This window comes from Ambystoma mexicanum, chromosome 6p (genome assembly GCF_040938575.1).
Source record: "Ambystoma mexicanum isolate Mex_15411 chromosome 6p, UKY_AmexF1_1, whole genome shotgun sequence".
Classification (NCBI taxonomy): domain Eukaryota; kingdom Metazoa; phylum Chordata; class Amphibia; order Caudata; family Ambystomatidae; genus Ambystoma; species Ambystoma mexicanum.
The window spans coordinates 251,608,817-251,622,124 of record NC_090935.1 but is presented as its reverse complement, the minus strand read 5'-3'; the positions used below and the strand labels follow the sequence as shown (position 1 = coordinate 251,622,124).

At 45.0% G+C, this 13,308-nt stretch overlaps 1 protein-coding gene across 4 annotated transcripts in view; it reads left to right on the top strand.

The window, feature by feature from the left end:
- The window catches only part of MYO5B (myosin VB), a 1,432,615-nt gene that overhangs the window by 969,119 nt on the left and 450,188 nt on the right, over positions 1-13,308 (top strand). For all 4 annotated transcript variants that reach the window (XM_069626964.1, XM_069626962.1, XM_069626965.1 and 1 more), the window contains exon 17: positions 2,338-2,424. In XM_069626964.1, the coding sequence (XP_069483065.1) occupies positions 2,338-2,424 (87 nt within the window). The remainder of the gene's footprint in view (positions 1-2,337; positions 2,425-13,308) is intronic.

The window sequence follows — 13,308 nt, the reverse complement described above, 5'->3', positions numbered from 1 at the left end:
GTGAGTGTGAGCATGCTCCTGTTACTGCCCCCTGCCTTCGTTGTGTTGGTCCGGGGGTCCCTCACATACCTTGCTGGGTTCGAACATCCACTAGCTTGAGGAAGCCCAAGGCGCTTCGACCATCCCACTGCTGGATCCCTAGGTTAGAGAGGGGGCTTTTTTACACAGTGACACACCCATTTGCTCACCTCACCCTCACACAGAGTGGTCGCCATCGGCAAGAAGCAATTATTTATGCCAATAGGGACCTCATTTTTCTAGAAGCCTAACTTGGGTTCTATTAGGGAAAACATGGTGTTGCTAGATTGTTCAGAAGAGCATCATTGTGCCACATCATATGCCTTACTGGCACTGGTTGCCCTTTTAGTTTGGGGTATTAGCACCACCTATAAGCTGAACCTTTGCCTTAGAGTACAGTGAGGGAGAACTGGTGTATGAGGAGGGATACAACGCATGAAGGTGTTGTTTGGTTATTTACACACTCATTGACTGCCCATGACCATGTTAATCCATGTGGCCGTTCCCACCCACTTCCTGCCCATCCACACCCAAAACACATCTTCCTAGGATCTCTTTGCGGTAGGTTTATCAAACCTTATGATCAAGCCTTGAGATCAAAGTGCCTGCCAGTCTTTTTTAAAGAGGTCCCCTGAAATTGAGTGACTTAATTGGAGCTGTTAAGGTGCTACAAGGGTCTTAACCGGGGTCTGCCTTCAGGCACTCAGTGTATAAGCACTATATGCACCGTTCACTGAAGTCCTGTTAATAACACGCATTGGCAAAGCCAACAGGTTTGACTTGTGTACAAGTATTAGGCATTTGCCAGGCACTGGTATTAAATGCCTAGGTACTAGCAGCATTTTTCAGCTGCTCCCATCGATGGCAGTTATTACCATTACGACAGCGCCTGGCAAATGCCTGACCCCTGCCCGCACAAAACCATTGGCATTGCCAATGCTTATTTTGATTGTTTTGGATATAACAAATGGATCTCCTTATCCAGCCAGCCGGAATAAGCATGCTGGCCAGATGTAAGCTGGACAGATTGCATTTGGTGAAGGCTAGAGAATGAAAGGCGGCGTATTACCAGAAGGACACAGAGTAGATGGCGTCAGAGGAGAACAGGAGGACTTGTTGAGAGCTGACAGAGAGAGGAAGGAGATAGTAACTTCAGGAGTGGAACTAAAGAAGATGGCAACATCAGGCGAGGAAGAAAATAATGAGGTGGTAATATCCGGAGTGGAAGGGAAGGAGGTGATATTAGCAAAGGATGTGGAAAGAGCAGGAGTGGAAAAAGGAGGCAGTAGTAACATAAGGAGTAGAAAATGTATTGAAGGATTTAGTGGTGGTACAGTGGGTGCCAAGAGAAGAGGGGGTGAGAAGAACAGGCAGGTTCTGGTGGGTCAGGTCTGGCATAGGCAGGTCAAGTCAGTGAGAGGAGAAAGGGTCCGGGAGGAGAGTACAGCAGGTTTAGAGCAGGGAATGGGAAAAGGTCCAGAGTGCAGTAGCCCTGCCCTCCACAAGGGACCTCTTACTACTTCTCAATCTCAGCCTTGACCAGAGATATGCCCACTCGCGAAGCTTGTTAAGCACGTTAGTCCATGGGTATGGGATCCCAAAAGTCCAAACGCTGATCCGATTTAAGGAGAAGGTTAGGGAAACCTGGGAGTCTGCAACGTCAGGAAATGACGTGGGGCGGGTTCAAGTTAGGTTACAGGATTCCCATGAGCCCAAAACAGCAGGGGCTGAGGGCCTGGCATCTGCACCCAGTGGGGGGAACCTAACCTGACCATTATTCCTTCCATTGTAACCTTCCGTTACTATGGGAGGATCCCAGTTACCTTTAGTTTGCAGCCAGTGTGTATAAGCTCCAATACCCCCAGTGAAAGAAGCAATGTCGTCTTGGCATCCTTCTTGTTCCCTGCTTTGCCTACGTAACAATAAATACAGACAGATATGTTGAAAAGATAAATACCATGAAACCATGAGACGTAGCACATTGCAATTGTTTTATGTCTTGTGCTCCCTCATAATCAATTGTCCTTCCTCAATGTTGTCTCCCAAATCACTCCCTCAGAAGAGAGCTTGGGCAGGAAGTGCTTCGGTCACCCTTCTTCTTAGACAGCCTATGTTGTCTCCCCAATTTTAGTCTGTGGTCATGCATAGTGGAATGAGAAAATGCCTACCACAAAATGCGGCTACCGAGGCACACCGCCAGCCCCCAGAATGCTTTGTTCGTGTTGTTTTTTACCTCTTCCCGCTAACAATGTAAATCTGCTTACCCAGTGTGACTGAAAATATATAATCCTTGCCTGTTGTTTTTAAATCTCATTTCAGTTTTGATCCCAAAAGAGCAGTTCAACAGCTGAGGGCCTGTGGCGTGTTGGAGACGATCCGCATCAGTGCAGCGGGCTACCCGTCCAGGTACGTCACCTCGTAAACAATTGCATAAGCCTGTATTGCGGTCCACATCCCCATAAAAAAAAAGCAGTTCATTAAACAGATCTTCTTTCGCTGATGCATTTTTCCATGGGACCAAACCAGCTCTTGGAGGATTTGATCAATCTGATCACTGCATTGGTTAACTGAAATATGGGCACTATTATTGTTTGCTTACACTTTTCTTTAATAGGTTTCAGAATTATTTTTATATCTAAACCCTTGAGGCCTATGGGTATTTGACGCATTAGAAGAATTGATTAAATAAATAAGAGTATTTATGCAGCGCACTGTCACATACAAGGCATCCTGTGGCTAAGGGGCACTATAAAGGATTAACATATCTGATATCATTATGGAAAAGGACATATTGTAATGTTATACCTGAAGGGAAGTGGAGCTGAGGTCCTGTGTCTTTCCAATGAAAGATGTGAGGGCATAGTGAATGGTTCTATGGACCAGACCTAGCACTTTGTATGCTGTACAGAAGCCAATCCAGAGAGCGTATTGCTGTCAAGACTGGTCAGATCACTAAAGTCTGAATAATTGGCGAGCTACTGCATTCAGAAGTGTTTGTAGTTTGTTAAGGGATGATTTAGCAAGACCCAAGTCGAGAGTGCTGCAATAATCAAGTGTGACGATACAAAATGGTTTATTTTCACGTGATCTGGGAAACTGAAACAATGTATTTATATGTATTGTATTGTATTTATTTATATAGCACACCAAGCCCTTAGGCATCTGGGCACATTTCCTACTGTTACATGGGGGTCATTACGAGTTTGGAGGTAGCCATGGTGCTAATAGCGCCATGGATGCCTTCAAACTCGTGTCCGGGTTCCCTGAATGGGAATTTACCGAGTCATTGCGACCTTGAAGGACCCGGTAAATCCCCATTCAAAATACCCATCCCCATTCCCATTCGAGCCCCCAGAGTGCTCAATGGGAATGGGGAGGGAGCTAATAACGGGCCCGTAAATAATGGGCCCGTTATTAGCTCCCTGGTCCCTTTAGCGGCTCCCGCTAAGGACGGCTGGTTTTACCAGCCAGCCTTAGTGGGACCCGCTGAGGGATCTCGTAATGCAGCGGTAAGGGGTTAACAGCACCGGCATCCTTACCGGCGCCGTCAACCCCTTACCGCCGCACTCGTAATGACCTGCATAGACATTATAAACAAGTTACATTATACAGTTACAGTGAGATTATTTACACAAAGCATAAACATTTTTTACAGTTAAAGGGCGATTATTTACATGATAGCACATATATGCAGGGCACTGTTAGTTGTTAGGCTTCATTGCAGATGAGCCAGGTTTTTACATTCTTTTGGAATTTGTGGTAGGATGGTTCCAATCTAAGGCACCGGGAAGCTTCTGCCGCCTGCCTTTTGGAGCTTAAACCTTGATATAATGAGGCAGTTGGATTCTGCTGATCTGGTCAATCGGTCTGTTGAGGAAAATTAGAATTTGTCGCAGAGGTACATAAGTGCTTGATTGTTCAAGCATTTATATATGAGTGAAAGGGTCTTGAATTTGATTCTTTGATTGATTGAGAGCCATCAAGCACTCGTCCTCATCTCTGAGATGAGGAGTGTTCTCGGGATGTACCATTGTGTTGAGTCTGCGCTGATGAAAGCAGCCTACTTGGAGTTCATCAGTGAGTGGGCAATTGACCTTACGGAAAGCTAGAACATGGGGGCTCAGTAGTTGAGTGGTCCCCGTGCAGCTGGAATCTCTGCTTGTCTGCAGTTCAGTTTCAAGCTGTTATGCCGCATACATTCATCAATTTCAGTAAAACATGCTTTAAGGTTGTCTGAATGTACCCACTATTGTACCGCCCAGATCGAGAAGGATCCAAGTGTGAGCCGCATAGGAGTAAAAATGAAACCAGAAAGAAGTAATCAGCTGAGCAGGAACAGTGTACAAGGTAAACAAAAGCAGTGAAAGCACTGATCTCCAAAGGGCTCCACAGAACAGACGATGGGGGAGAGATACAAATGTGGGCAGAGTCGCAACCTGAGGGCAATCCTCTCAAGATGACCACTGCATACGAAGGAATCGACTAAAATCTAGACCTGCTACAGACAATCCAGGAGCGTCTTGGAGGTCAGCGGTGTTGATGTTCGCCGACGAGTCAGGCATAATCATGGTCCCAGAAAGCACCTCCATCGGTTATGCCAGATGGGCCATCCAATACCAATACACAGACCAGCACAGCTTCCATTACAAAACCTAAGTAGAAGCTCCATAAAAGCTATGCAGGAGGTAGTGGGGCTCAGCAACACCCAGAAGCAAATCTGCTACTGCTCAATCCAGTTGGTGAATGGAATAAGCTAACCAAGAGATGGAGTGAAGGTAACCCTCCAGAGTAGGATCCAGATTTCATTCATTGTCAACAATGTCTAACAGGAGCGATCTTCAGAGCCATTGGTACTTGACTGTTCTTCAGGGAGGCCTTTAGTATGTGAGGTAGGTCTTTATAAATCACCCACCGGGTGGATTTATGCATTTTGCTGGGCCTGGTTCTCTAGGAGATCCAGAGGCCTTGCTTTTGCAAGTTTAAGTCTTAAAAAGGTGCCTTCAGACTTTGTGAGAAAGATCAAATTACTGCAGAGTTATGGTTATAAGATAATGGCCCCACATGTGGGGTTGGCAGTTGTAGTTCATATTGTCGTACTTTGTCGTGCACGCTCTCAATTGTATTATGAAACAAATCTGCTTGCTATTCATAAATCTCTTTTGTAGATAGTAAGGACTTGGACATTGCAACCTAAGAAATGCATGGATCTTGCACAACCCTAAAACATTTTATATCTGGATTACCTGCCACTGCAGTACAATTAGAGAATTAATTTTGTAGCTTGTGTTAAGTGGTTTTAAAGGGATTTCAACAGATGTGGGCAACAGAATCTCTCTCTCGTGTCAAACCTAAGCCACCATTTCTTTTCCAGTAACCAGACAATAGAACCCTCCAAAGTAATTCGTTCAGAACTCCAATTTTTGCGTTTGTAATTGCCTTAGGATCTCATCACTTAAACACAAAAACATTTTTGGAGGGCCATCATTCAATTTGTATTAAAATGGATCTGGAGGTTGTGACTGTAATAGTCAGCACATTTAGAAGATAAGGCTTCTGAGGTTATTTTTATCTGGGTATGGAGAGCATTTTTCTCTGAAAAAAAGACCAAAACATCTGAGGAGATGTAGTTTGCAGACCTAGGCCTCTTTAAATCCCTGCCGGTGACTAGCTAGAATATACTGTTCCAATAGGGCCGTACCAATGGAAACAAAAGAAATACTGGCCTGGTGTCCTAGACTTAGTATAAAGATATTTGAATTAGAAAAGACTTTCTATCCCTAGGTTCACAACACTCAAAGATAGGTCAAGTCAAGGACAATCGAATAAGAAAAGTAAAAAAGGAACATGCCTGCTTGTTGTTTTGGGAGCGGCTCTTACATCACACGTGATGTAACATCGGGGCTGCTGTCTAACCCAAAGCATTGTGTCGTAAAGGTGGTGTGGCGAGCCAGAAGAAGATCTTGAGCTCTAAGAGCCCATGATGTGTTTTCTTTTATGAAAGTAAAGATATAGGGCCTAACTTTCCTTATGACTATATTACTAACTATGGAGCTCGTTTGTCAGTCATGAATGCTCAAAGTAAATGAGCCTACTGTCAAAAAAAGACCCTAACTGACCCTACCACTAAGAGGAAACTAACTTAGATCAGGAGAATGACTTGCTTCTCCTTACGGTAATGCTAGTACCAGTCTTTAATAGACAATCCGCAAAAGCCTCCAGCATTTATCTCCTTAGTTCCCCCAAGTGGGGTGTTGACCTCTCTCTTCCAATCCCTTTTGAAGGAATATGTTTTTGATTCGAATCTTTCACTCTTAGGTTCTAACAGTTCCTCCTTTAGTCCTTTCTCAGCTCCCTTGATTTTGCCACTGTCTTACGTCTTTAGTCTCAGGATCCTGTGATGCATTGCGCAATTCTGTCACTTTTCCGCAGGTGGGAGTCTTTTCTTGTGAGATTAGGGAGGTGAGCCTGCTACTCAACACCCTCACTCTCCCTTGGGAGAAGAAAGAGGTGAATTCTTTCGATCCATCACAGTGGTCTAAATAAAAAAAATGGTTGTTGGGAAAAGCACTAAGATTTATGAGGCGCTTAGTAGAAGCCAATCACCTAACTGCTTCTGATTTTTGGTAAGTAATAATGGGGGCACCAGGATATCACAAAGCCTAGTCAAGTGCGGAACAAAGGAATAGTCCTCAGGTCTCCTGGAATCCTGGAAACGAGGACACATCTCCCAAGAGAGATTCTGCAAATCTAGAATACTGTATGGGCTCTACACTCTTCTTCAAATGTCATAAAAGGACTGGATAAAAGTGGGGGATGGGAGGAATCTCTCATTATTTTGAAAAGGGAGAAGAGTGTAAGGCAAATTGTACTCAAATGGCCTTAACACATGAATGACTTAATACAACGGGGTCGCTGGCAAAACCCCAGTCGGCCTTATTCCCTACCCCTCAAACAGGAGGGTAGGGGAAAAGTAATAAAATGCTTGGGTAGGCACGGTCACTATAATAACACGGGGTACTCCCTGTAAAAAATAAAAAGACAGGGCATGCTGCTGGTAGCAATAATATGATATGATAGGTCATTTATTACGCACCTTAATACCCGGAGGTTTCTAAGCGCGGACCCGGGGAATCGTGTCGTCTTGCTTCTGTGCTATCCGGCCGAGCAATAAGTGACGGTAACATCAAATGACCACAAAACGACCGGTTAGGACCCAGAGACGTCATCTTAGCCATTAGACAACGTCTCATGATATTATATTATGGGCTGTTGGCCAAGGCGACCCCTGATGTAGCCCGTACTAAAGAAATGAAATATAACTCTTGAATTGAGAGTGGTCCATGCCACCCATGGGATGTGTGTGTTTTCCATTGCATGGCTTCCATTCTCTTAATGCTCCGGGGTGGGCTGCTGCACATTGGTGTTGCCGGTGACCCAGTTCCCTGCGCTTTCTCTCTCTTGGGGTAGGAGGGGGTGCGGGGGTTACTTAGAGCGACAGCAGCACCGCCGGAGAGATAGCGAGTCCTCGGCTGCTTGGCTCTTCCATAATTAATGTGGCCTATCTGCTGGCCTTGGGAGGCCAGGTAAAGTTCAGTGACTGTCGGGCCTAGAACCTTTAATAATTGAAGGTGTCAGAAGATGCCTGGTGCTCTAAGCGGTGTGACATGCGGCATCCCAGATTGCTCGCCTCACACCTTTTCTGTAAAGCAGCACGTGTCATCCACATCGAAACGGGTGACGGCTGGCAGCTATGACACATTATCAGGAAAAATAATCTAATCTAAAAGGGCAAACAGCTTCTATAGCATCAAGCATTCATCTAACTTCTTGAAGTTGGTGTCGAACTCAAACTAAAGGGATCTGTTTTGAAATGAAATGTTCCCAATTCTTTGAACTGCAGCATGGTTTAATTTTTAGTTTTGACCGAAGTCGTGGCACAAGCCACCACTGGCCGTGTGTGCTCTTTACTTAAGAGGGGCACTGGGGATGGACTGGACTGAAGATTGATGGCTGGAAGGTTGTGAATTCATCAGAACTCAATTATTTTTCAGTCTGCTGTTCCATTACAGAATTGGAAAGACCATATGCCAAGGAGGCTTACCCCCATCCATAAAAAGGGGCAGCCAACCCCGAACTACTAGCTCACATCATTTCAACCCGAGACCACAATGGAATGGGGAGCCCTATTTATCTGTCTGTCCATCCACATGTGGAAATAGTGTGTTGCATCTCCAAAAGTAGGGACACTGACTCATTTAGCCTTGCACCCACAGAGGAGTGAGCCAGGGGTGTAGCATTCCTGCTTTGACAGATGGAATGCATGGCACCTCACCAGCCTCTGCAATCGCTGCCTTGGTACCCGCCACTTCGTACCCTCTCTACATTTGAAGCTAACTGTGGCGCTAAGCAGGGCAAGTAGGGTGCTGGAGACCTGACTCCAGCTTCCACGCTCTCATCCTGCCCCCCTGTCCTCCTCAGCCCCATGTCAGAGAGCGCAAGAGCAAGCGGACAGGAGGGGCAGGTATATGTGTTCCTCTTCTGCAGTCAACACCCACACAGTGCTAATGCATGGAAGCATGGGGTCCCAGTCTCTCCCTGGATTGAATTCCTGTCTTCTTGATGCCAATCCACTGGTTATGATCCGAGTGCCTGGTCATTTGATATGTAGCAATCTTGTTAGTGCCTGGTACCATTAGCCGATGTTTATGAGCAATACTTGCCATAATACATGAGTACCTGCAATAGACATATTCATTCATTCCTTTTGTCACTTGCTGTAGCACCTTTCACCATAATTATGGTCCCCGCGTGGTTTTGGTGGGCCGGGGTGCAGAAATTTGAGAAACGTTTGTGAGGTGCTATTATGCATGTGTGCATTTCAGCCATTATAAATTAGCGAGACCGGCCAAGTGGCGGTGAGTGCGGGGGGGGGGCTTCTGGCTGAAGCAGGTGTGTGAAAGTCAGTGGATGCAGGGGAGGCAGGGAATCGTGAGGTCAGGGAGAATAGCCAGATTATGAGGGCTTTCAGGAAGACTAGGTGATCCTCTTTGAGGTAGAGCGTGTGGGAAAGGGAGTTTCAGTATGTGGGTGCAAGGACATAGAAGGAGGCGCCGCATAGTCTAGAGAACTTAAAAGGATGGACTACCAGGAGGTGTGCAGAGCCCAATTCTGGTGGGGTGGTAGCCGGAGAGCTTGTTTTTGAGAAATTCCAGTCCTTTCTTGTGGATTTCATGGTGTGTAATGCACATGGCCTTGAAAGTATCCCGCCGACTGATCGGCAGCTAGTGGAGCGTCCTGAGCACAGGGGAGATGTGGTCGCTGTGGGAGAGTGCAAGGAGGAGCCTTGCTTCAGAGTTTTGAGCCCGTTGCAGATTTCTCAGTTGGAAGGTGGGCACGCCTAGGTAGAGGATGTTAGAGTGGTCTAGGTGCGAGAGGATGATGGCCATTATTGTGGATACTCTATGGGGGGGGAGATAGGGAAAAATCTGCTTCAGAATGCGGAGGTGGAAAGTGCATGATCTGAAGACTGTGTTGATGTGGCAGGAAAGGGTCAGGTCTGAGCTAAATGTGCGTCCCATGTTTTTGATGGAGGGGGATGGTGTGGGTGCAGGACCTAATAACTGCAGACAAGGGATAGTTTGGGGAAGGAGGGAAGGAGTGCTGGTTTGCCGCAGATTAGGATTTTGGTTTTTCCAAGGTTGAGGTGCAGGTAGTTGTGCATCATCCAGAGATCAATGTCCGAGAGGCAGGATGCCAGGTCTGGGTGGGGCGAGGAGGGGGAGTTGGGAATCTTCAGGATGATCTGGGTGTCGTCTGCATAGTTGTAACAGGTGAGATTGTGGGAACGGATGAGTGTGGTTTAGGGGTGAAAGTTAGAGGTTGAAAAGGAGGGGGGAGTGGCAGGCTCCCTAGGGACTCGGTGTGGGAATGGGTGGGGGGTGGTGGTGAAAGTGAGAGATAGGATTTGAGAGCAGTCAGAGAAGAAAGAGGATATCCATCTAAGGGCAGAGCCCCTTATGCCGAGGTCAAAGAGTCTGTTCGTGAGGATGGAGTGGTTGATCATTTCGAAGGCTGCTGAGAGGTCAAAGAGGATGAGAGTGGTGCAGCCCTCAGAGTCTGCTGTTCTTTTCAAGTCGTCCTAGATAGAGAACAGGGAGGATTCAGTTCCATGGAAGGGCCTGAAGCCCCACTGGGCAGGGTCCAGAGGCCATGGTCCTCGGTGAAGAGGCTGAGATGGGGTAGCCCGTGTGGTCTGGTCATTTGGCTATGAAGCGGTAGTTGGAGAGTAGAAGGGGGTCAAGAGAAGGCTTTTTAGGAGGGGTTTGACGTGCAAGGTTTTATATTCCGGTGCGAAGGTACCTGTTGTCAGAGAGTGGTTGATTATGGATCTGGCGAAAGCAGTGCCGGCTCCAGGTCTGACAGCGCCCTGTGCAAGATTTGTGCGCTCCCCAACCCCGGTCCTGCCCACCACAAATACAGATCATCAGGGGACTCAGTTCGGTTGTTCGGCTGATATAGAACAAGTATCAGCCGGACAATAAAACTGAGCCCCTGCTGTTCTTTTAAAGTGTGTTTAAAGGCGCCTTGCCGCCTGCTCAGTGTCATGTAAGTAGAGTCGATTAAAGAATCACAATGCCATTCAAAAGTGGGCTCTGTTTGTATGACACTAAGCTGGAGGCGATGCGCCCTCTATGGTGGGTGCGCCCTTGTGCAGCTACACACTCCGAGCGCACCTTGAGCCGGCGCTGGCCGAGTGTGCCTGCACAGATGGAGGAAATGATTTTTTATGGAGGACGAGTAGGCACGGGTCTCCCGAGGAACCTGAGGGTCAGCTATTGGAAAGAAGCTTTGAGAACTCGGGAAAGGAGATGGCAGTTCCTATCAATGGATGTGTTGAAATAATGGTCACAGAGGGTGTGAAATATGATTCCATAACATTAAAAAAATTATTAATGCTTCTGTTCATATGATAATGTGAGTGTCTGGATATTTGATGGAGAACTGTGTCTAGGTATGTCACCTCGTAAGTATGGGCACTATTATTGTTTGCTTTTACCTTTCTTTTATAGGTTTCAGAAATAATTTTATATTTAAAATCTTGAGGCCTATGGGCATTTGACGTGTTAGAAGAATTGAATAAATAAGTCAATCAAAGTATTTATACAGCGTACTGTCACATACAAGGCATCCTGTGGCTAAGGGGCACTATGAAGGATTAACATATATCATATCATTATGGAAAAGGCCATCGTATGTTTACCAAGGTAAAACCAAGCATACCTAGTGATATGATAAAACATACCCACCACATGGTGTGAGTACCCACGATGACATGGCAATTCCTGTAAACCTACTTCCCCACCGCAGCAACTTAGCGTACCCCTACACCCCATCTCTAACTCCTGGGGTGTGTCCTCCTAGATACAATGTTCTGTTGCTTTACAGCTCGGTTAGAACTTTGGCTATATAATGCCCATAGTGTGATGCCAGTATCTGCACCTATGATGACAATACCTGAGCAGATAATGGCAATACTTGTCAACACATGTAACTCCCTATTAAAAAAAAATAACTATTGGCTCTGGCAAGGCTTGTGTGATCTAAATGCTTGTAGCAGCACTGGTGAGGATCCTATAAAGTAGGACCGCAGAACATAATTCATTCATAATTGGTGTTCTAGAATGAAGATTATGCTAAAAGTGTCATTATTCACCCATGGCAAAACTGAGTCAAATGTTTTGTTAATTGCTTCATTGGTTTTATTTTAGGAAAGTGGGACATTATTTTGGTGAGAAAAATGCAAAAATTACAACCAAATTGTAGACATTTTACGCCTATAAATTAATAAATGTAATCTGGAATAAGATTCAAATGTATGTTAGCATACTAAATAAATAAACATATATACAAATATATACATATATATAGTATGGATAATCTTTAATAAATGGTATTTAGTAATATATATTGAAAGGCTGGATTTAACAACGTTGGTTAGAATTTACTTTACAAATTGACAGATTTTAATGTTTCTTAAAGGTAAAATGAGTTTTAAAATACTTTTGAAAAGTCGGTTTTGTTAGTTTAATACTTCTATATCGTGTTGTATTAGTTATTAAAATGTTCTAGGTTCTGATAAAGGGCATTAGCTGACAGCACTGTTATGTTTGAGGGATTCTGCAAACTGCAGGTATTGAAAGAGGAAGGATAAGCACGCTGAAAGGACATATCAGCGGAAAGAAAATGGCGTAGGGCTCTTTTTGCAGTTACTGTCTTGAACAGATGTATGCAGGCCTGTGTCACTGTCTTCTCTATTTAAACCCTATTTCACTGTCGTCTCTTCCCTACTTTCGACTGTCTGATCTGGACTCACTTCTGCTGATTACATTCTAAGTCAATTTTTTTCTGCATCTCTTCAACTCAATGTCTGTCTCTTGGCTGTACGCGACTCTCAAAATTGTTTTAGTCTCTCTGTCACCTCGCAGTTAAAGTCACTGAGGAGAGAGACTACCAATTATTTGGGCTTTTGGATTCCTGATTCAGGTGAAGGTTTCCTTATTTTGGAGATTTGGTGTCTTTTATGCTCAGGACACATCATCAGAAAATGCAGCAGTGATTCCGTTGTGTTCCTGTTGCGTGTGGGCATGACCTCTTTCTTCTGCTTGCGTTTCTCTAGGAGCTCTGGCACAGTCAGAACATTGTTGTGTTTCAGGAATTAATGGTATTTCTGTTTCCTTTTTATATCAGTTGACTCAATTTTTTCCAATTGTTTTAATTTTTTCATGCGGGGGAGACTCCCCACACCCATCCCCACATCCAGCAACTCTTTTTTATACCCTTACCCAGACCACCATCTACTTTTTTTAAAAGGTATGAAAATCCTGCAAAAATTCGGTCAAATGTTATGTTTTCTGCCTTTTTTTTTCGGATTCGTTTTTTTACACAATACCGTTGCTGTGCATTGAGGGTCGGATAAGGGAGAACCTCCTCTAAGTCTCGTGCACATCTAGTGCATATAGTAGAAAATAAATTCTGCTTGTAGTGGAGGAAATTATAATTTATCTCATCAAACATTAGGGCTTATAGGTCTCGACGCTAGCCGTTGCCTGTGCCTTGAAGAAGACTTGTGTAAAGTGATTTTCCGCTAGGTGTCAACGCTGCATCTGATTTGTATCCCTGCTTCTGTTCCTAAAGGTGTATTTGTTGCGGCTTTTTGAATATGCACATGTGATAGCTATGGAGCACCTGAGGAACTCAAGAGCTTTGATTTACTGTGTTGCGAGGAATACT